The sequence below is a fragment of the Eutrema salsugineum genome, unplaced genomic scaffold (assembly GCF_000478725.1).
Source record: "Eutrema salsugineum unplaced genomic scaffold, Eutsalg1_0 scaffold_7, whole genome shotgun sequence".
Lineage (NCBI taxonomy): Eukaryota > Viridiplantae > Streptophyta > Magnoliopsida > Brassicales > Brassicaceae > Eutrema > Eutrema salsugineum.
Window position 1 is genome coordinate 10019619 of NW_006256486.1, and position 23563 is coordinate 10043181.

General features: G+C 38.9%; 3 protein-coding genes across 3 annotated transcripts; 2 read left to right on the top strand and 1 right to left on the bottom strand.

The window, feature by feature from the left end:
• Positions 1-1551: 1551 nt before the first annotated feature.
• LOC18010953 lies at positions 1552-4826 on the top strand. Its single transcript, XM_024150807.1, has 5 exons — positions 1552-2394; positions 2626-3122; positions 3325-3778; positions 3896-3934; positions 4110-4826. Exons 1-5 carry the CDS (start codon positions 1552-1554, stop codon positions 4824-4826), a joined length of 2550 nt encoding a protein of 849 aa, XP_024006575.1.
• A 2036-nt stretch (positions 4827-6862) lies between these two features.
• On the bottom strand, positions 6863-8678 carry LOC112083081. The gene is made up of 4 exons (XM_024150808.1): positions 8460-8678; positions 8100-8309; positions 7526-8054; positions 6863-7395 (listed from the first exon to the last, which is right to left on the bottom strand). Exons 1-4 carry the CDS (start codon positions 8676-8678, stop codon positions 6863-6865), a joined length of 1491 nt encoding a protein of 496 aa, XP_024006576.1.
• A 7415-nt stretch (positions 8679-16093) lies between these two features.
• On the top strand, positions 16094-17519 carry LOC112083082 (formin-like protein 2). The gene is made up of 4 exons (XM_024150809.1): positions 16094-16395; positions 16487-16613; positions 16714-16971; positions 17412-17519. The coding sequence occupies exons 1-4, from the start codon at positions 16094-16096 to the stop codon at positions 17517-17519; spliced, it is 795 nt and encodes a 264-aa protein (XP_024006577.1).
• Positions 17520-23563: the final 6044 nt, after the last annotated feature.

Here is a 23563-nt window from a genome sequence, read left to right on the forward strand (position 1 = left end):
AAAAGAAAACTTATTTGCTCCTCTTGATTTCTTTCAAAGGGGTTTTTGCTAAAAATAACCCAAAACTTGACTTTGAATACAAAAGTAAACCCCTGAAAAAACATTTGGCAGAAATAACCTAAAGGGGTAGTGAAAAGACCATTTAATCATGTATGAGTAAACAAAAAACGGATGTCCTAATTACCGTTTACTTCCTGACGAAGTCTACTAAAGTGAAAATGAAGTCTATTAGTAGACTTTATTTTATCGAAATGAAGTCTACTAAGTAATTAAATCTGTAAATTTAATTTTAAAATTTTTAAAAAATTATTTTGGTATCAAAGTTACCATCATAAATTCCGTAATCGTAACCCAAATGTACAGAAATTATTTTTTCATATTGGTAAATGGAAATATATGTTTTTAAATTAAGTAAAAGTAAATTTATTATTTAGGTTTTAAAAGTTGTAGACTTCAATATAGAAGTCTACTAAACCGAATAAATTAATCTAACGGAAATTTAAACCGAAATTAAACCGGGAATAACTTCCCTTAACCAAGAGAAACTGCCTTTAACCGGGTAAATTTACCTAGACCCTGGAAAATTAGTAACCTTAACCGAAAAAAACTTACCCGAACCGTACGGAATTACCAGACTATATATACGAATTTAACAGATCCCGTTAAAAAAAAACCGTCGAAAGTTCGTGTAAAAAAAAAAGTCGAAGGCGATTTCTGTTTCTCTGCTCCGGCGCTGCTAACATACAGAACCGCCACCGATAAACTCGTTCAGGCAAGTTTTCTTTCTCCAACCACACCCCCATGCTTCCCTACTCCTCCGTATTCATCACCTTTCCGTTTTCGTAACCCCCAGTTTCCAGATCGGAGATTAGGGTTTTGTTTTTTTTTTTTTGCAGATCTGCTTTCGCCGTTGGAGGTTAACGTCATTTCCTGCCTCAAAACGGTTAGTAGATGTTGTTCCGAAGTTATATACTTAGCAATTCTTAAATTTCTTCTATCTTCCTGTAATTTTTTCCGTCAGGTTTGACTTAGGTTTTTTTCCCAGATCTGGTTGTATTTTCTCGATGCCAGCTTCATCTAATAAAGGCGGTTAACACTATAAACTTTGTAGATTCCATTTCGATGATTTGTTTTAGTAGACTTCATATACAGTATTTATCATGTATTGATTGCTTCGGTTGGGTTCTGTAGACTTCAGATGCAGTATTTATGATGTTTTGATTGCTTCATATACTGTTTTTTTGATGTTAAGATTGCTTCGGTTGGCTTCAGTAGACTTCTCGACTCGGATTGTACTTAGAATGTGAAAGTAGACTTCATTTTGTGAAAGTAGACTTCTTTTTGTGAAAGTAGACTTCATTTTGGGAAAGTAGACTTCATTTTGATAAAGTAAACTTCATTTTGATAAAGTAGACTTCACTTTGATAAAGTAGACTTCATTTTGATAAAGTAGACTTCATTTTGAAAATGTAGACTTCATTCGTGTATAGTTTCAAACCGTTTTTCTCATTAGAGCTTTGTTACCGTTGATGCAGGAATCTTTGTTGGATAATGGTGGCCTCTGAATTCCCCAGAAGACTTTACACCAAAGGGTTTGAGCCAGCCCCGGATAAAAGCATCGGCTATTACGCTGATGATTATAGGCTGGTCCCTGCACTAAAGTCAGCTCTAGAAGAGGATGAATGGGAAGAGATTTACGAGTCACCGTTGGGTGTCTTTTTAAAGTTCCACGAGTTGGATTTTGGTTGGGCTTCTAGGCTGGTGCACCACATGCTGACCTTTCAGATAGTTTGCAAGCAGAGGTACGAGATATGGAGCCTGATTGGTACCACTCCAGTTCGGTTTTCATTGCATGAGTTTGAGGAGATCACCGGACTCAACTGCGGGTACGTGGATGACTTGGCTTTAACTGATCTTGCGCTTGTCGATGACATGCGTGCATTTTGGGAGCTAATGGGGGTCGATGCCGAGTCGGGCCCAAGCACTACCAAAATTATCGAAGCCTGTTCCAACTGCTCATCATGGTCTCGTGATGATAGGCTGCGGTTGGGTTATCTTGGGATCTACGCTGGTTTCATAGTGGCAACGAGACCCGGCTCATCCACAAATGTCAACCATGCCAGACTAGTGATGGATCTCGAAGGTTTTAAGGAGTTTCCATGGGGAAGAATTGCTTTTCAGCATTTGATCAAGTCTGCTAAGGAGAAAGATCTCAGCAAAAACATTCATATAGAAGGATTTGTGCAAGCTCTTCAAGTGTGGGTGTACTATGCTCTACCGGATTTTGCTGCTGAATTTGGCAAACCATTGCCAAATGTTACTGAAGAACCTCTTTTGCTGGCTTACAAAGGATCCAGAGGACGAAAGAACGTCAAAGCCAACATGCTAAAACAGGTACTGTATTAGTGTAGTAGACTTTTATGTAGTAATGAGTTTTCAATGTAGACTTCAGAAGTAGACTTCATGTGTAGACTTCTATATGTATCATTAATGACATTCAGGAGTAGACTTCTGTGTTAGACTTCAGGAGTAGACTTCTATGTTAGACTTCAGGAGTAGACTTCATACGCAGTTTTCCGAGGCTTCATATGGCTCTAAATCCATTTTTTAATTGTGTTTTTCCAGGCTCGCATACAGTCCTGCATGGCTAAGGACTTGGAGGATATGTTTCCCGTGTGGGATGATGACAAACAGGATCCAGATATTGTCAAGATTGTCAATGCACTCCATGACCCCAATTTCAAGTTCTCAAAAAATCATTGGCCTTTGGAAGGTGTTTTGGGTGCACACATCGTCAAGTCAGAAGCCGGAAAGAGGAGCCTTCCCTCAGATGAATCAAGTCGCAAGAGACCCTGCACAGCCTCTGCATCTGCCGCATCATTCGTTGGTGATGAAGGGGTCGGAGTTGTCGCTACTATGAAAGCGCACTTCGACCAATGCTTCAAAAGCTTTTCAACCAAGATGCTGAATGGTCTTGGTAGCTGTGAAAAGCAGATCAAACGTCTCACCGAGAAGGTTGAATCTGTAGAGCGTGCGGTAGAAGAGTTGACTACAGGGTCGGCGAAGCACACTGAGAAGAGCCAACCCAGCAGCAGGGCACTGGATCCAAGAAACATGAAGGGGTTAGTACCAAAAACCCTCCGCATATACGAAAACATTACATGCGAACAAGATCACACAAAGTTAGGAACACTTAATACTAATGTCATTTGAATTTGAACATGTTTACTACTGTTATGTACCATGTGAGATTATTTACTTATGTTTTCAAAACTAGTTGTTTACAATTTTCAGACTATGATAAAACATGTTACTAAATTACAGCATTGGTGTGCTCATTTGTATATTCATGTCTGTTTCTGACAATAAACTGCAGAGTAATTCAGACAAAGATGATGCTCCGATGAAAGATAATGTCAACATTGGTGCATGTGAGAGTGTTAACGCCCCCGGGGATGCAAAAAGAAAGAAGGCTGCCGTGAAGGAAGAAGAGACCCCAGAGATGAAGGAAGAAGAGGCCCCAGAGCCTAGTTTTTGTGAAATTGACTCGAAGACGTGTGATGTTGACTTCGACGCGGTTGCACTAGCCAAAAATGCCAAAGCCAGAGAAGCGGCTCAGATAGTTTCCCGAGCAACGAGTGCCAGACACCGCCAGCTGGCTGCGACACAGAAGAGTCCGTTCTTAGGAAACAGCACCGCAAAGGCCATCATTCCATCGTCGGCATCTCACTCCGGCCGTGTCCGTGGATATGATCCTTTTGATCAAACCGGTGTCAAGGTGAAGCATACCGCTCTAATGAACTTTATCAGATCAAACCCGTAAGTAGACTTCTATACGTATGTAAGTAGACTTCCTCATAGTATTATTTCTTATCTAACTCTTTCACTTATACAGTGCCTATCCAAAACGCCCAAGACACTCTTCGATCGAGTGGTATTACATTCTCCGGACACCGACGAAATGGCTAGCTGATACGATTAGTGTTTTACTTTCTTATATTAGACTTCATTTTTAGACTTCATACGTAGACTTCTATAATAGACTTCGTTTACAGGATTTAGACTTCGTTTGCAGACTTCACTCATGTCTTATTTTCACCAATGTGCAGCACATGGAAGCTTACATCAACCTACTCAGGCTGCGATTATCCAAGCATCCGGAGTGGTTTGTATCCGACCGGATTTGCTTCCTCAACTCCATGTTTGCTACTGTTTGGAGGCGTGACTACAAAGACTTCAAAAAGTCTGAGCGGAATGCAGATGGATCTGGAAAACTTCTGCCGCCTGGAGCATATTCGTACTACACTGGCGAATTACCTATCTACTGCCAGACTAAGAAGACGTGGGCATATGATGTCGACTATTTGTACTCCATGTTGCACATTAGGGAGGACCATTGGGTAGCAATATGGGTCTCATTTGTGACGAAGCATATCACGATATGGGATAGCCATGCGGCCACCAAATATGCATCTGACGAGCAAATTGCCGAAGCTGTGGAGCCTCTTGCGCTTATGATACCCTACCTTCTTCAGACCTGTGCACCTGACGATGACAAGTGGAGATTCCCCTACACGTCGTTCACCCATTCGCGAGTACCAGGTACGGAGATACCTCAAAACATTCAGAGTGGTGATTGTGGAGTGTATTGTCTGAAGTACATCGAGTGTCATGCATTGGATTTGCCATTTCCTCCGGAACTTTGCGATAAAAACATTCAAAAAATCAGGGAGAAAATGGCTGCAGAGCTCTTTGACGAAACAGGTTGTAGGGGTCATGATAAGCTAGATGCAATCGGGCTGGATGTCTATGATAGGAAAGCTTAGTGTTTCCGTTCTTAAAACTAACTTTAATTTTTTTGACAACTTTTGGGCTACTTGCACAAATGACCTTCAATGTGATTGGAGGTCATTTTAGCAATTGGTAGATGATGGGTGTGGAAGTTTTTTGGCCACCTATCTTATAATTAACTTGCCAAATATGTTGTATTTTCGTTTAGGATATTGTACTCAAACTGAAGTCTATGACTGAAGTCTTTGACTGAAGTCTACTAATTTGTAATCGTAATTGTACTGAAGTCTACTAAGTCTATTAACATGTTAGTATTTCTAATTTTCGATTTCACCCTTACAACTGATTAAGTTCTGTAAAATATCATTGAGCATGTGGAAAAGAGTATACGGAAAAGTGTATACGGAAAAAGTGTACACCGATAGTGTACACGGAAAAAGATTTACAAACGAAGTGTACACGGAAAAGTGTACACGGAAAAAGATTTATTAAAATAAGAATTATTAGTCTACAAACGAAGTCTACAAACGAAGTCTACCATAGTCATGTAAACATATAAGTAAACCCAAAAAACATAAAACATGGAGTCAAATAATTTCACCGCGGCCATTCATTTGCAAATCCAGGAATTATTTTCCAGAATAAGGCACAATTCCAACTTCCAGAAGCAAGGACTGCAGAGTTTGTCACCATATGAGTCCACGAGGCGTTCATCATCCATCCAGTGCTGGTTTGGCAGATTCATACAGGCACAACTCCTTGATTGTGCATTATCAAAAACATGGAAGACCGGTTCGTGAAACGCGTCAGGCTTCTTATAAGTGGTCGGACACCTGTTTATGTGCTGCATAGTCTTCCTCATCTTCGTTGCCTCTGCCGGAACTATACCTCGAATGTGGTTAAATACATCATGGCTACCATCCATGGTTAAAGAGAACATAACCATGGAGTAAGTAGCCATGAGGCATCCTCCATTTGATGACACCTTTATTAACTCAAATCCTTCTTGGATGCTATCTTCATAGAAGATTAGAGAAACGGCTCGTAGGTATTGCGCTGTAGGATTTCTACACTCCAAACAGCGCCGAAAGAAAGCGTCAACCCTCCCATGTTGATCCCAGACCCATGGAATCGTCAAAGTTATTAGATCACCGGCTCTTAAAAAACCCTCTTCATTAGAAATCTCATTTAGATGTTTGGAGGAAACCCTTGCTCTACAGAGCCCACCGTAGGAACGAGAAGTGATTTTTAAGAGGATATCCCACAGAATGTCGGAAGGGAGAGAGTTGAAGTTTATCTTGTTCGACATCTTCAAGGGGTCTGGAATGAAACTGTAATTCGTCTAAACCCGAGAATTTATAAGCAAAAATACAGTACACAAACAGGTACAACGGTTATAGGCACCGTTAAAGTCGTTAAAGCAGCTACATATATGAAGTCGTTTCAAACATAACCGTCAACAAAATATCACATACACAGTAGACTTCGACAGTAGACTTCCCCAATAGACTTCTATAGTTGACTTCCTTGGCAGACTTCGTTGAGAACAATAGATGCTTTGTCTTCCTATTCCGGAGCCTTCTTGTTATTTTCTTGGTGAATCTTCGACGGCTAAGTATATTAAAAAAAAATTTCAACTTTGTTAGATGAGTTTAGCTCAACTTACACAATTCGGTAGGGTATGACCAGGTTGCTTGCATTGGGAGCAGCTTTATACTTTGTGCAGCTTCCTTGGCGTCTTGCTTTTCCTCCTAGCAATTTCTAGCCATGATTGCCACCGAGACTTCTTCCGTCTGCCTGGTGCACGGCGAATGTCTGGTGGCAGACATATTGATGTTGGGCCTCCTTGGACCTCTGCAATTTGGGGATATATGTTGGCAGAGTATGCGGCAAACAAGTAGTTTTTTGAGTAAGTCAGACATACTAGGGAATCCACAGCTATCCCACCGGCTAATGCAGCTGCAATAGCATGTGAACATGGGATCTTCTCGATATAAAACACACCACATTCACACATTCTATGTTCCAAATCAACAATACAATTCCTGGTTCCTCCTTTCACATAGTATCTCTAAGTGTCAATTCGGTCCACCTCCATTGCATCTGCATAATGTCCACGAATCGCCAGCAAATACTCCACTCCCCGAGTATTATGTGTTGTGAGACTCAAAGCATCCTCTCTGCTTTTTAAAAACCACCGACCGAGCTTCTCTCGTATGAAATCCAAGAGGAATGAAATGGGATAGCCACGGGCCTTCTTAAGTGCAGCATTTATAAACTCTGCAACATTGCTAGTCTTAATATTGTATCTGTCTCCAACAAAATGAACTCGGGACCAAAGAGAGACATCGGCTTCTTCCAAATAGTCAGCAAGGTCAGGCTTGATCTGTCTCAGCTCCGCCATGTACCGGTTGTAGTCATAGAGGTTGTAAGCATAAGCCACACGTTTAACCAAGTACAGCAACTGCTTCCCCCTAAACTTTGTTACTATGTTATGTTGTAGATGGTAGTAGCAGATCCCTCGTTTTGCCCATGGGAAAATAGTTTCACAAGCTTTCTTAATAGAAATATGTCTGTCAGAAACTATCACCAAAGGATAACCATCTGGGACACATTCACACAGTTTAGAAAAAAAACCATTCCCATGAAGCATCATCTTCACCATCAACAATTTCAAATGCCAAAGGAAAAATCTGAAAATTTCCATCTTGTGCGGTGGCAACCAACAAAGTACCCTCGTATTTCCCTGTTAGATGACATCCATCAACCACAATAACTCTTCTCATGTACTGAAAACCAGCAATCGATGCTCCAAATGCGAGAAATAGATATTTGAATTTGTTATTCGAATCTACATGAAGAGCTGATACAGTTCCCGGATTGGCTTTGTTCACTGAATGTAGGTAAGCTGGGAGACTCGCATATCCATCTTCAGCTGTTCCCCTGACCAATTGTTGGGCATATATCAAAGATCTGTAAGAGGTAGTGTAATCCATCTTGATGCCAAACATATGCTTCATTGAAACCCTGACATGTTCTGGTGTAAGTCCATCAATGATGCCGAAATGGCTTATAAACAGCTTGCCAATATACTTAGGAGTAGACTTCCCACGGTGAGCCATTCGATGGGCTATTGAACATGTGTGGTCTTTCACATATTTTGTCACCCAAAAAGTGGATGCATCATTCTTCACGCTTGCTCTAACCATCCATGCACATCCTTCCACTCGACATTTAGCCACAAACAGGGTCTTGGTAGACTTCTGTGTTTTGAAAGCAAATTTTAACATTATGGCAGTCAGTCTAACCTCTGATAACAGCTTCTCTTTTGTAGGGAAACTTGCCCTAACATATATATTATCAGACCATGACATGGGCGTGCTCCCTGTTTCACCATATCGGTTTCTGACCTTTTCAATACAGACTTCATCTTCATCATCATCTTCATCTTTCACTTTACCGTAGACACTGTAATCTTCTCCGTCAGAGTAAGCTGCATCGTCGACATCTTCTCCATCCTAGTTCACATCAGAACTGTCTGCCTCATCATCGGTAGAATGTTCTGAATTTTCCTCAGACTCCTCACCTAAATCTTCATCTGATCCTTCTTGGTTCTCCTCAGTATCCATCTCCACTCGACAGGACACACAAAGGCATAACATATGTACTCTGCTTAACGAAATCAAACTTGAAACTTGTCTATCATTGGTGACATGCATTGGAGGTGTATCTGGAGCCATAGATTGCAACATTGAGACTGGTAGTGCGTAGGTTAACTCGATGATCTCAGTCTTCTTGCCCAAGTTATAATCATCTCGCACCATTTCAGTAAGCTGCCCAAAGGTGCAACCATCGTTCAAAAACCAAATTCTTCCACCTTTGCCCATGTCAACAACAAAATGCCATGAATTCTCCTTAATCTTCCACTCACCGTACACAACTGGAATTTGAGCTATTCTCTGAAAAATAACCACATAAACCGTATTAGCAAACACTGCATAGAGACTTTTTGTATCAAAGTAGACTTCACGCCGATGTCTACTTTGATAAGCTAAGTACCTTAAAAATCTAAACTTCTGATTTAACAATAAATATCCAATGAAACAAAATAAAAATCACTAGGTATTTCAATCACTAACTAAGAAAAAAATATAAACCAAAAAAATTGAAAAATATTTTACGAATTTCCTTAAAACGCGTTTTTACAAAAACGTCAAAACGTAGACTTCTAATGCAGACGTCGATTGTAGACTTCACGACGAAGTCTACTTTTATAAGCTAAGTACCTTAAAAATCGAAACCTCTGATTCAACAATAAATATCCAAATGAGATAAAATTCACTGGGTAGTTCAATCACTTACTAAGAAGCAATTCTGAACCAAAAAATTTGAAAAATAGTTTATACATTTGCTTAAAACGCGTTTTTAATAAAACATAGTAAAGTAGACTTCTAAATTAGACTTCAAATGTAGACTGGAGGAGAAGTCTACTTTTTCATTGAGAAGTCTACTAATGAAGTCTACTAAAAAAAAGGTCATTTTTGCCATTGACCAATCTGTTGACTTTTCCTTCAGTAGACATCAGGAGTAGACTTCAGGCAAAAAAGGTTACTTTAGCATTTGACCAATGCATTGACTAACATAGTAGACTTCTATTGTAGACTTCATGTAAGAGTAGACTTCTCTGACAGTCTACTTTTGAAGTCTACTTTTTAAATAGAAGTCTACGGATCAAAATAGGTTATTTTTGCAATTGAATTTTTTTAGTAGACTTCACAATGAACTCTACTCAAAAAAAGATTCCTTCTAAGTTTGACCGAACACAATAAGTAGACTTCACAAAGAAGTCTACCAACTGTAGACGTCTTTGTGAAGTCTACTGAAGCTTTTTGGAATTTTTTAAATTTCTTAATTTTTGAAAAACAGAAGTCAAACACAAAAATGACCTATACGTTTTTGGTCAAACTACAAAAGTAACTTGAAAGTAGACTTCGTATGCAGACGTAAACAGTAGACTTCAGACGGAAGTCTAAATTCAAAAGTCAAAATACGGTCAACTACAAAAATAGCCTCTTTTTCGTAGACTTCTTAAGCCTTCAAATGAAGTCTACTATGCTTTTTTTTGTTTTCAAAGGATATCGAGTAGACTTCTCGTGAGGTTTAATGAAGTCTACTTTTTAAAAGTCAATTGCAAAAATAACCTTTTGTTGACTCATAGACTTCAGTATAGTTCACGAGAAGTCTACTTTCGCGATATAAAAACTGAAATGTGGAGAAATTGAAGTGCGAGGATTACCTTAACAAAATTGAACTCCCCTAAGTTTCTCTTATCCACCCAGAACTTAGGATTTCACCGAAATTAAACAACCCAGGTGTCGAGTAACCAGAATTCACCGAAAAAGCATGGTGCGAAGCATTGTAATTGTGCCCAGATGTTTTGGAGAAGAATTATGGTAGAATGAGCAAGGTTATGAGTGAATGAGCTCAGATATTTGTTTTATTACAGCTTTAAAATTGGTTGATAAGCATTTACTCCATTTTCATGGTTGTTCATGGTGGTTGAAGGTATTGAAGACGATGGCATTCTCGTAATTAAAAAGTCTTTAGAAGGTTCAAGAAGACTTTAGCCAATTAAAGAAAAATCAAATTATTAGATGTATAATGGCATTTTCGTTAATAGTTTAAGTGGGAAGGATAAAATTGTGAGAAAATGACAAAAGTTGGAGAGAGAAAAAAAAAGAGGTTAGTTTGGTGTTTGACTTTAAAATATGGGTTAAATCTGAAACTCTCTCTCTTTCAAATGTAGTAAGAATGCAAGCTATTTTCTAGTATAGACACCGTCTTTAGCAACTAAAAACAATCTGTTACAAAAGATGACACCGTGTAATGCAATCATTCAGTGTAGTGCCCAAATAAGTTATTTTAGTTCAATGTGTAAACTAAAATGACTTCTATGAATAACGTTCCATCAGCATACAATGCCCATCCTAACACTACAAGAAAGAGGGGCTTTTCCGTCGAATTATTTACGACGATTTATTTACGACGATTTGTAGTCGTCGTAAATTACGACGACATTACATTGTATTTACGACGATCAAAAATTTCGTCGTAAATTCGACGTAAAATATTACCCTCGTGAAATCGTCGTAATGTTACGACGATATTACGACGAATAAAGAACGAATTTTATTTCATCGTAATGTTGTCATAAAATTTACATCGATAATACGACGAATTGTCCTCTATCTTTTAATTGACGTAAAATCGATGTAAATGTGATGTAAATTTTATTTCGACGTAAATTTGATGTAAATATGCAATGGTAATATGTTGGTAACCAAACAAAAAATTCTATATATACCCTTTCTTCTCTCATTATTCCATCAACCCAAAAAAACATATGAAGACACAAATTTTTTGAGTCTTTGAATGTTTAAGTAAAATTTTTTAGTAGTTGAAATTTATATCATATTTCAAAAACAAAAAGTCAAATATTTGTTTTTGAAATGTCTATATACGATCTACGAAAGTGGATGTATACGCCCAAAAATTGTGATGGGTCGTTGACTGAAGACTTCAAAAACGGATTGGAAATATTCATGTACCAAGCCGGCCTTATGCAAACTGTAATTGAAAGCGGCAAAATGTATTGTCCTTGTGTGAAATGCAATAATAGGAAACATATTCCTATTGACACTGTCTGGCAGCATTTATTGAATAGAGGGTTCATGCCCCAATACTTTATTTGGTATCAGCATGGAGAGGGATATGGTCAAAGTAGTGGTCAGATGGCTGCACGGAGTAGTAGTAATCATCAAGAACATGGGGATTTTGAAGCGTCAAATGATTATCAGAGTAGTCAAGTTCAGGGTGAAGATCGTGATAGGATGCATGAAATGGTTACTGATGCATTTCATGAAACACATGCTGATACTGTTGAGGAGCCCAATGCAGATGCGAAACGCTTTTATGATATGTTTTTGTTTGGTTACCAACATATTACCATTGCATATTTACATCAAATTTACGTCGAAATAAAATTTACATCATATTTACATCGATTTTACGTCAACTATATTAAAGAGTATTTGCCAGATGATAATTTGGCTGCTGAAACGTATTACGAAATTCAAAAGCTAGTTTTTAGTCTTGGATTGCCTTCTGAGATGATTGATGTTTGTGTTGATAATTGTATGCTTTTTTGGAGAGATGATGAGAAGCTTGAAGAATGTCGTTTCTGCCAAAAGCCAAGATATAGACCGCAAATTGCTGGGCGTAAGAAGATTCCTTACCAACGAATGTGGTATCTTCCTATCACTGATAGGTTAAAAAGACTATATCAATCTGAACGGACAGCTGCGTCGATGAGATGGCATGCAGAACATTCACAAACAGATGACAAAATGACTCACCCGTCTGACGGGAAATCTTGGAAACATTTTAACACCGTACATCCAGACTTTGCTAGGTCTAAGCGAAATGTTTATCTTGGTCTTTGCACTGACGGGTTTAGTCCATTTGGTATGTCTGGTAGGCAATATTCATTATGGCCTGTGATTCTTACGCCATATAACCTTCCTCCAGATATGTGCATGCAAAAAGAGTTTTTGTTTCTAAGTATATTAGTCCCTGGTCCAAATCACCCGAAGCGGGCCCTTGATGTGTTTTTGCAACCACTCATACATGAGTTAAACCAGTTGTGGCATGTTGGAGTGCGAACATATGACTGTTCGAGTGGTAAAAATTTTACGATGCGAGCGGTGCTTATGTGGACAATAAGCGATTTCCCGGCATACGGAATGCTATCAGGTTGGACAACGCATGGGAGGTTATCATGTCCTTATTGTCTTCATAGGACTGATGCATTTCAGCTTAAACATGGTAGGAAAACCTGTTGGTTTGATTGTCACCGTCGGTTTTTACCACCAAACCATCAATATAGAAGAAATAGGCGTTTGTTTATAAAGAACAAATTGGTTCGTCTCCCTCCACCAGTGTACCTAACTGGAGTAGAGCTTGAAGCGCAAATAGATCATTGGGGTGGACTTGAAACGGTCCCCCGAGGAGGAAATTGGCACACTCCTGCGAATATGCCTGAAGGATATGGGGTTCATCATAATTGGCACAAGAAAAGTATATTTTGGGATCTGCCTTACTGGAAAGATCATTTGCTTAGACATAATCTTGATGTTATGCACATTGAGAAGAATTTTTTCGATAACATCATGCATACTGTTTTGAACGTCCAAGGAAGAACCAAAGACAGCGTTAAATCACGGATGGACTTACCCAATATATGTAACAGAATTGAGTTGCATATGGTGAGTAATGGGAAAGCACCAGTTCCTGTATTTCGGTTGGGTGCTAAACAAAAAACAGCATTGTTTAATTGGGTATCATCAGCCATGAAATTTCCTGATGGATATGTATCTAATCTGGCTAAATCTGTGGATAAAGGACAAAAGTTTTCAGGGATGAAAAGTCATGATTGTCATGTGTTTATGCAACGATTACTTCCTTTTGCGTTTGCTGAACTCCTACCGGGACATGTCCATGAGGCACTAGGAGGCATTGGAGCTTTCTTTCGTGATCTAAGTACAAGGACATTATCAGAAGATGTAGTTGCACAACTGTCTACAAATATTCCAATATTGTTGTGCAATTTAGAGAAAATATTCCCACCTGCTTTCTTCGATGTTATGGAACATTTACCTATACACCTCCCTCATGAAGCAGAGTTGGGAGGACCTGTTCAGTTTAGGTGGATGTATCCGTTTGAACGATTTATGAAGCATTTAAAGGGTAAGGCCAAAAACTTAGCAAAAGTTGAAGGGTCTATCGTGGCGGGAAGTTTGACAGAAGAAACTTCTCATTTCACGTCTTATTATTTTGCTCCAAAGGTTCGTACACGTAAACGGGCTCCAAGACGTTACGACGATGGGGGTGTAGGACAAAGTTACGCAGTAGAAGGTATGCCTGATATATTCTCACCAATTGGACGTCTAAGTGGGAAACTAAAAGAAACTTGTTGGTCAAACGAACAGGACTACCACAGCGCACATACATATATACTTCTGAATTGCGAGGAATTGGCACCTTACGAGAGGTACATATATACAAATAAGCATGCATGATTATATTTTGATTGAATAGACGAAATTTCCTTAACAATGTTATCAAATTTCAGCACTTTCGTCAGTCAAGTCCGAGAATGCATCGACGGTGTTTCAGAAGATGCAATTAACAAGCGGAAAGACCAACATTATGCATTGTGGTTAAAAGGTCAAGTCGAGCATGATGACATGACATATGCAGTATGGTTTCATGAGTTGCTCCTAGGTCCTATTTCGAAGATAACTACTGCAGCTATGTATTTCACACGTGGCTATGTTTTTCATACTTATAGTCATGGCACTCAACGGGCAACTACAAACTATGGAGTTTGTGTACGAGGTGAAGTAGACTTTTATGGGATCATCAAAGAGATAATTGAAGTGGAATACCCCGGATTAGTAAGAATGAAAACTGTTCTATTCAAATGTGATTGGTTTGATCCTACGGTAGGTCGTGGAGTGCGTATTAAAAAATTCGGAGTGGTAGATGTAAACGCCTTTCGGCGATACAATAAATTCGAGCCTTTTATACTTGCATCTCAAGCAGAACAAGTCACCTTTGTTCCATATCCTCGAGTTCGGAGTACGGGAATTTCATGGCTTGCGGTTGTCAAAGTTGCTCCAAAGGGTATAATTGATGGTGTAGATCTCCCGCCAATGCAACAAGATGATTGTGTCGACATTACAAAACCTGATGTTGAAGAAAATGTTCTTTTAATTGATCCACGTAATCGACAAGTTGAAGATCTACATGGGGACGAAACTGAAGAAGGTGCTGACGAATTTCAAACAAGCAGTGATGATGACGATGATGATGAGGACAACGAGGAAAATGTTGAAGACTAATTAAATATGTTGACATTTAATTGCATGCTTTGAACGTTTAAATGTAACATTTGTCAAATTTGATAAATTTGTTTAAATTTAAATGTTTTAAAAATGAAAGACAATTAATGAAAAAAAATTTGTTTAAGTGTTGACTTGGACATATGTTGACTATTACGACGAATTTACGACGATTATTTTAGAAATCGTCGTAAATTCGTCGTAAAATGCAAACCCTAAACCCTATAGGGTTTAGCTTTCCCAACTTACAGAATGGTTTTTGGGTGCATTTTCCTGAGTAAACTGATGTATATATAAGGTTTTGTAGTATAAGATTTAAGAACTTGTAGATATGTGGTTTATGTTACGACGACTTTACGACGAATGGGTGTGATTCGTCGTAAAATCGTCGTAACATACCATCGAGTTTACGACGAAATGTAACCCCTAAATCTTATAATCAATCTTTTCTGGGGTTCATGGGGGATTTAGATGAAGAGAATGATATGGCTTACCATCTCATAAGGTAAAACAACTTTCTAAAAAAAAAAAAAAAAAAAATTCAAAATTTGACATATATGTGTTTATCAAGTAATCTTAAGATGTTTTATACATTTAGAGAAGATGTAAGGATTTATCTTAGATCTTACCAAATTCTTCATTAAGTTATGTAAACATGCTAGAAAGTTATACAGACCACATTTATCATGTATAGACATGCTTGTATGTGCTTATGGATGTTTCAATTTTTGAATTTCATCAGTTTTGGTATAATCTATCGTAAAATCGTCGTAATATTACGACGATTTTACGACGATAAGTGGATATACAGCCGTTATAATTTTTATGATTTATACGGTTCGTCGTAAAATCGTCGTAACATTACGACGATTTTACGACGAATAACAATGATCATCGTAAAGTCGTCGCAAAGCCCAGATACAGCCACGTGTGTTTGTTTTATTCGCTTTGTTGTACGGTGGGACCTCTGCGACGAATTTACGACGGATTCGTCGTAAAATCGTCGTAACGTTTACGTCGAATTTACGACGAATATAAATTCTATATATATGAACGCACCCCTTCCTCATTTCGTCGCTCATTACTCTCCTTCCTCTCTCTGCTTCCTCCTCCCTTTGACGCAACCTTCCTCCCTTTGACGCAAAAAACTAAGGTAATTTTTTTTTAATTACTTAATATTAAATTATTTTTAAATAGTTTAGAAATTCAAACGGTTTAGGTCGGAAATTAGTTCAGGCTCGGAATTTGTTAGATTTAGGATCAGAATTTGTTAGATTTAGGATCGTAATTAAAAATTAATATGTAATTTGAAAAATAAAATTTTATCGGTTTTGCAGACGATGACTCGACGGAGGACGCACTACATCAATTTCATGGCGGACAGACACTCTTCCCGGGCGTCTGCCTCGGGAAACACCGGGACCGATGTCCCTTCATCTTCCGGAGCCTCCCAGGTTCCGAATACCGTTGCGGAGCAGTCTCCACCACCGCCTCCACCACCACCTCCACCGTCGGCTGCCGAACCGGTACCCCACCCTCTTCATCCGTATGCCCAATTTACGGTTGAGGACTTACTAGCCCTACCGGGACGGGGGGCTTTACGACGTCTGGTTCCCGGAAAAGCGGAACCAGGCTCTTATTGGTAAGTAAAATTTTTTGTTTTTATATTTTTTTAAATTAATGCTTTAATTTACTTAAATATTAATGTAATATGTTTTTTTTTTGTTTCATAGGTTTAACTTGGATAATTGTGTCGGTCGGAGCGTTTCCGACACAATTAAGAGTCATTTCGTTGAGCCGCACTACAATTGGAGCAAGGTGTCGCAAGAGACGTTCGACACCTGGTACAAGTGCTTCGCGGTAATGTTTTTTAAATCTTATTTATATCATTTCAAATTATTTTAAATTTATTTAATCTTACTTCTATATTGTTTATATAATTTTTTTGTTTTCTTTGCAGCAACGGTGGAACTGGGACGTCGGGATCAACGAGACGGTCCGCGAAGCTTTCCGGCTGAAGGCGCAGAAACGCCTAGTCAACACCGTTTCCGATTGGAAGCGGAAGTGGGAGACCGATGGCGACGACGCAAAGCCGAGCTCCATGTCCACTTTCTGTTGGAATGGGTTGAAGGCGTATTGGCTGGACCCGCATGCCCAAACCACTGCTGCTAAGTGTTCGGCTGTCCGAAACCGGATCGGTCCTAACGGTCAGAAGTTAGTGACCCTGCACACTTCTGGCCAAATATCATTTGCGGGAAGACGTCTCATGATGGTAAGTAATTAAATATACATTATTTCATTATTATTTCATTTTTAATTATTGCTATAATTTATTAAATATTTTTGACTAATGTTTATTAATTGGTAGGCCGAAGAGAACAGAGGAGAACTTCCTCCAATGACGAAGCTCTTCGAGACCACTCACCGGAAGAGGGATGGGAGCTTTGTCGACGCTCGGTCAGAGGAGATCTACAATGCCGCTATTCAGCGGATCGCCGAGCGGGAGACCCAAGCCACACCTGACGGTACTATCCAAGTACCGTTGACCGTCGCTGAGCAAGACCAGATTTTCGAGGAGGTATGATCTATTTCAAATATTTTAAAATTTATTATATTTATTACTTAATAAATAATTAACGTTTTTATTTCCATTTGTAGGTTGCTCCGAAGAAGAAAGGCCGAACCGTCAGAAGAGGAGTTAATCGAATCACGATGACTGCCTCTAGGTTCCTTTGGATTATCAAACGTTTGAAAGGAGAAGAATAAGGAAAGATAGGTAGAAAAGAATACGGTTTCCCCTTTTTTTTTTTGACTTTTGAAATTCCTCTTTTTTTTTTTTTTTTTTAAGAATGGACTTTTCGATTTCCTTTTTTTTTTTTTTTTAACGGAAATATCAGAAGAAAAGGGATGAGAAAAGGCGGAAGTTAAAGAGATAGATAGACACTACCAATTAAGCAAGTGGGCTCTGATACCACTTGATACGATCCTCCCAAGGATTTGCACTTGCTCGTTTGGTAGAGGTTGATAAACTCGGCCAGATCGGTTTGATCGGAGAAGTGCTAAGGGGTGAGGGATTGCCTCGAAGGTCCTTAGGCCCAACTCGCGAGAAACAGAACTGATCAAGGGATGAAAACACCAAGTGTTGATCTCGCGGGTCAAGGATGAACAGGCGTGAGGTTTTTTTGTAAAAAACAATATGTATTTAATTTTTTCGTTTATTTATAAATTATTTTCGAATTTAAATTTTAATTTAAAATGTTTTTTTCTATTTTTAATTTTTGATTATTTTAAAATTTCATTAATTAAATTAAAATCGAATTAAATAATTAATTTATAAATTGACGTAAATTCGTCGTACATTTACGTCGATTTAACGTCGAACATTTAACGACGAATTTACGTCAAATAACGTTTACGTCGAATCTACGTCGAAACTTTACGACGAATTAACATCGATGTTTAAAAAATTAATTTCCCTTAATTGAAATAGTTCGTCTCCTAATCGTTGTTAAATCGATGTAATTTTACATCGATTTTACGTCGTTCTTATGATGGACGTGTTTCGTTGTACTTTCGTTGGAAAATTTACATCGACTTTATGACGAATAGTTTCCGACGATATTACGACGATTTCCCTGGATTGGTAATTTTACGACGATTTTACGACGAATTCTATTTTACGACGATTGTTTTACGACGATTTTTCATTCGTCGCTAATTCGACGTAAATGCCCTTTTACATCGATTTTACGTCGATATCTGCCGACGTAAAACCCGATCTTTCTTGTAGTGTAATCTCAAGTGTCAATCTTGTTCCATGAACTATCTGCATAACACTAAACCCTTCATAAACCAGAAGTACCATAGGAGTAACAATATTTTTGGGAGTATTTTGATCAATATATTGTGACTGAGTCCCATAAAGTTGTTGCCGCAATCTAAACAATGTCTTGTAGAGCTCTATACATATTATAAAAAAAAAAACTTTATCAAATATCTTCAAATATACCAAATTAGGCAAGGTATTCGCCAAAATAGATAATAAAAATTTAAGAAAACCGATGATGTTAGAAATCCCTCCAAAGACGATGATATAACTCAAGTTTTAAAAATTGGAGGACACTCAAATAAAATATGATTTATTGTTTCTTACCATTCAAGATCATTGTGTATAGTTTCCACGTTAACGTTATCATTTACAAAATCAATTCTTTTTTATTATTACATTAACATATATCATTATCCAACCTAACAATATCATATAATTTTTGGTGAGTTAAAATTATCTTATGTGTGTTGTAGTTACGTTAAGTGCATTGAACATTATATAATAACTTTGTTCCTCTATCTAACAAAAGAGATATTTGGGAAACTCTCAATTTCTATGTGCGGCAAAAAAACTTGGTTTTTCATTTAAAAACAATTATTTTTTGTTGAATAACATTCATTTCAAAAGAAAAAAAAATCAATTTTTTCAAGAATTCGAAGACTAAATGTAATATGGTATCAGAATCTCGACTCATGTTATGATTGAATGAATCATTGTTTATGAATGATTGTTGTGAATGTTCTGGAAAACGATCCCTTACTCATGTCAATTTCAAATCCAAATCCTCAAACCATCGATTCTCCGTTTTCAATTTCCACTTTACCAAAATCAAAAAGCCGTTCTTCCTCATCTAGTATCAATTCTCTCTACGAAATTGAATACGTCCCTGGAGATCAGCTACCCGAAACCACACTCCCTCTTGTTAATCCATATGAATACTTTGCCAAAAAGCCTAGTGCTTTCTCGGTTAAAGGTGTTCGAGAACTCATCAAGCCATCTTCCAATCGAAAAGTCATGGAATATGTCCAGTCCAGCAAATTCTCATCCTGTCAAATCCCAGCAACCGAAGAAGAACAATTCATCTCGCTCAACATACCGGAGAACCTTCCTAGGTTATGGCAACAACAAGGGTATACTCACCTCCACTTTGGTGTAGTCCGGATCGGTTTGACCCTACATGCTCGAAAAGGTCTACCTGTTGTAGCAAGAATCGCCTTGGTCGATTCAAGACTGAAATCCTACCAACAAGCTTGCATCGGAACAGTCCAAACAACATTAAACGCCGGAACAGTATTCGTGACACTGTTTCCAAACTTTAATGTCTCTCTACAAGATCCAAATCTTCTGAAGACACTCAAAGTCCAACTTCAGCTCACCGGAGCTCCTATGCAAGAGAAAAGTGTCGTCGCGACCCTTCATCATCAGATAGTCTATCGAATCCAAGATCATGCCTTAGATCTTGTACTACCCTCTTCTGATGAAGCACTTTACCTAGAAGTCACTTCAGCATCTCAAGCACCGAACTCCATCCAGATCCCTCGTCAAATATCTCGCGAAGAGCTGCTCCGCCGACTACCAGAATCATGGATCACCAGCTACGAGAAGCTGCACCAAGCGGTTCAAACACCGATTCAATCCTCCAAAGTCAGCTTTCACTCACGAAATGATGGTACAACCGAAATCAAGTTTGAAAAACCAAGATCATCGTCATTCCGCAAACAACTGTTCACTCAATTTGCTATTCAAATTGACGAACGCAAATTCTATAGTCCAGCAAAAGAACAAAATCCTAAACCAATCTCTTTTGGACAAAACGGATCGGTACTATATCCTTTCAAAGATGAAGATGGACATCAATATTTCGATATCTGTTCCTGCTCAGCATGTGAAGAATCTGATAACGAGATTCGCACAAGGAGAAGAAAGAAGAAGGATCCGCTCTACAAAAGATATTTAGAAGGAGATCCCACCGTCGGTCCTCTCGGTGAAGGAAACGGGCGATACGACTTTATAGTCCAATATTCGGAAAAGAAAGATGAAAATCAAATCATGATGATCAACAACGAAGACTTCCCTCCTTCAAGCGACTTTACCAAGGACAACATCGCACATAGCCCAAAGATACTCACTCGAGCAATCAACTCTTCTGGACCAGATCAACTAAGCCAAGGAGAAAAAGTCCTCAACTGGCAAACTGAGAATGCCATCGCTCAAAATCAACTCCTCAAAACAATAAATTACAAGGTTGATCAGCTGACGGAAAATTACATCAAAAGGCAAACTAGCCTTCAGAGCTCAATAACAGAGATCCATGGCCGGCTTAACAATCTTCATCACGAAATGATGGCTATGGCACAAAACATGATGGTCAATACAGCACAATTCCGTCATAAAGAAGCAGAGACAGCCAGTCTCAAAGCCCAGCTAAAAGATCTTCAAAGAAGCCTCGAGAGTATGATTTACAATCAGAATCCTGCGAGTTCTTATTCCAATCCTTTTGGTGGAATGCCTATGTACCAAGGCACCTACTCCCCAGGATTTCTCTCCGGCTATACAAATCAAAGACCAAGAACACCTGCCCCCGGATTCCTATCATCTGACGAAGCCTTTACGTCAAGATATGGCATGACCTCAGCTAGCAAGCCAAAGGTGTCAAAATCAAAACCAAGACGACAGAAGGATTCTGAGTTTATGGTCAATCCTACCAAACGACCAACACTTACTTCTTCGTCAAGCCATGAATCAGTGGAAGATTCAAAAAGAGTAGGAAAAGAAATTGGTATAATTGAATTCTCTATGGCTAGTCTGTTAGATACTATTGGACAGACTTCTACTGCTCAAACAGCCACGGAGATGCCGCATACACAGCCTTCTCAACAAATTGCAACTCCAAATGCAAATATCGGTCATCATTCGGAGACTAATTCTAACAGTTCCTAATCAACTTCGGATGAAGAATCTCTCCCAAACCAATTTGCCATAGGCGACGAAAGAGGCGAAACATCGACTCCAAAACGAGAACCTGATATTCATGAAATCTATTCAAGCGATGAAGATATGGAGTACAGACCTCCCAGGCAGCAAGAAATACCAACAAGACCATTTGCCTCTAAAGTCATGGTCTTCACGTTTGATGACATTCCTTTCGAAAAATGGAATGATCGTCTCGATGAATTTCATGCATGGATGAATTCTGAAGCAATCACGTCTCCCTTAGAGCTTGTAATTCAGCAGTTTACGGCCCGACTATCTGGAGCACTCAAAGAATGGTGGAATTCACTTGGTGAATACAGACAGCAGCAAGTCTATCAAACGACAATACCGCTACTTCTCGGAGAAATTCATAGAGAATTTATCGGTACACCCACACATTTGAAAGAACAGCTTCAAGAAGAATTCTTTACTGCGAAATGCTGCTCATTGAAGAAAAGAGACCTAGCTAAGCATTTTGAGCGACAGACGCGACGTTAGTACGCTCTTAATGGTCTCAACAATCCAAGCCTTAAGCAAGTGCATCTCTCTTCGATTGATGACTACCTCAGTCAACAAACAAAGCTATACATCAGAGATCAAGGCCAGACAGTGGAAGATATTTCCATTGGCCAAATACAGCAATATGTCTTCCGAACACTAGACAAACTCTGCAAGCAAAAAGAGTTTTGGATGGAATTCATGGATAAATCAAAGCAACTATCCAGGATCTGTGCAAGACCAGACCTATCCATCAAATGTTCAAAATCCAAGAAGACATGTTCGTGTGAAGATCGTAGCAAATCACGGAGATTCAGAAAAACGTCTCACAAGCGTTTCAACAAATTCAGACGTAAGCGATTTTTCAGAAAGAAACGAAGCTTCAAGAAAACAACGAAGTGTTTCCTATGTCGCAAAGAAGGCCACTTCGCAAAAAACTGCCCAAACAAGTCGAAGAAAAAGAAGCAGTACTTAATCAGCTCAATCTCGAAGATCGCACCAGACCTCGATTTCAACAACCACGATCTAGAATCAGTACTATCCTATGATAGTGATGAACAAGATGCCATATGTGACTACTCGGATTATGACTACTCATCCGACTCCTCAGAAGAAGAAGAAGTCAATAACGACTGCTGTTTTAAAATCACTCGTATGCCGCAAAAAGAAGAAATTCAAACACCACATCTGCCAGTTACGATCTTTGATCCATCACAAAAGGAGAAGCCAGTTCATGCAATTGCATTCATCGACACAGGGGCATATACGACAATAATGAACCCTAAAATTCTTCCGACTTCTATGTGGCTACCACATCAACAAGAATTTCGAGTAGCAAACTCGGGTTCATTGACGGTCAAACTCAAGTCCAAACCAGTGACGATCGAACTTTTCCCAGGCTGTCAAATTACAACAGAAGTGCTTGGATCCTCAGCACCAGGAAAAGATTTGATATTAGGATGGGATTCCTATCACACCTTCAAGAAGAATTTTGACATATCTATTGAGACACGAGGAATGAGATGGAAGGCTTTCTACAAAACTTTCACAACAATCCCACGTCTATTCACGGTCGAAGGAGTCATAACTCAAGATTTCAAGAAAATCAAAGAAGAGATCGCAATAGTCTCATGTGCAGACTCTCACACAGACTTCCTTCAGAAATGTGACAAACCGTTATGGCTGAATTCAGAATTCTTCGTCTCTCTACCTTTCAAGAAGAATGTCCATACCACTCCGACAAAAGCAAGTCACGCAGGCATGCCACCAACATTATTGACACAAGCAAATGAAGAATGTGACCAACTAGTAAAACAAGGAGTTGTCTCATCAACAAATTCACCTTGGGCATGTAAAGCATTCTATGTGAACAACCGGGCAGAACAAGCAAGAGGAAAACTCAGACTGGTAATTGATTACAAACCACTGAACCAATATCTACAAGACGTCAAGTTTCCTCTACCAAACAAGAAGGCACTCCTTCAACACCTACAAGGAGCCACCATATTCT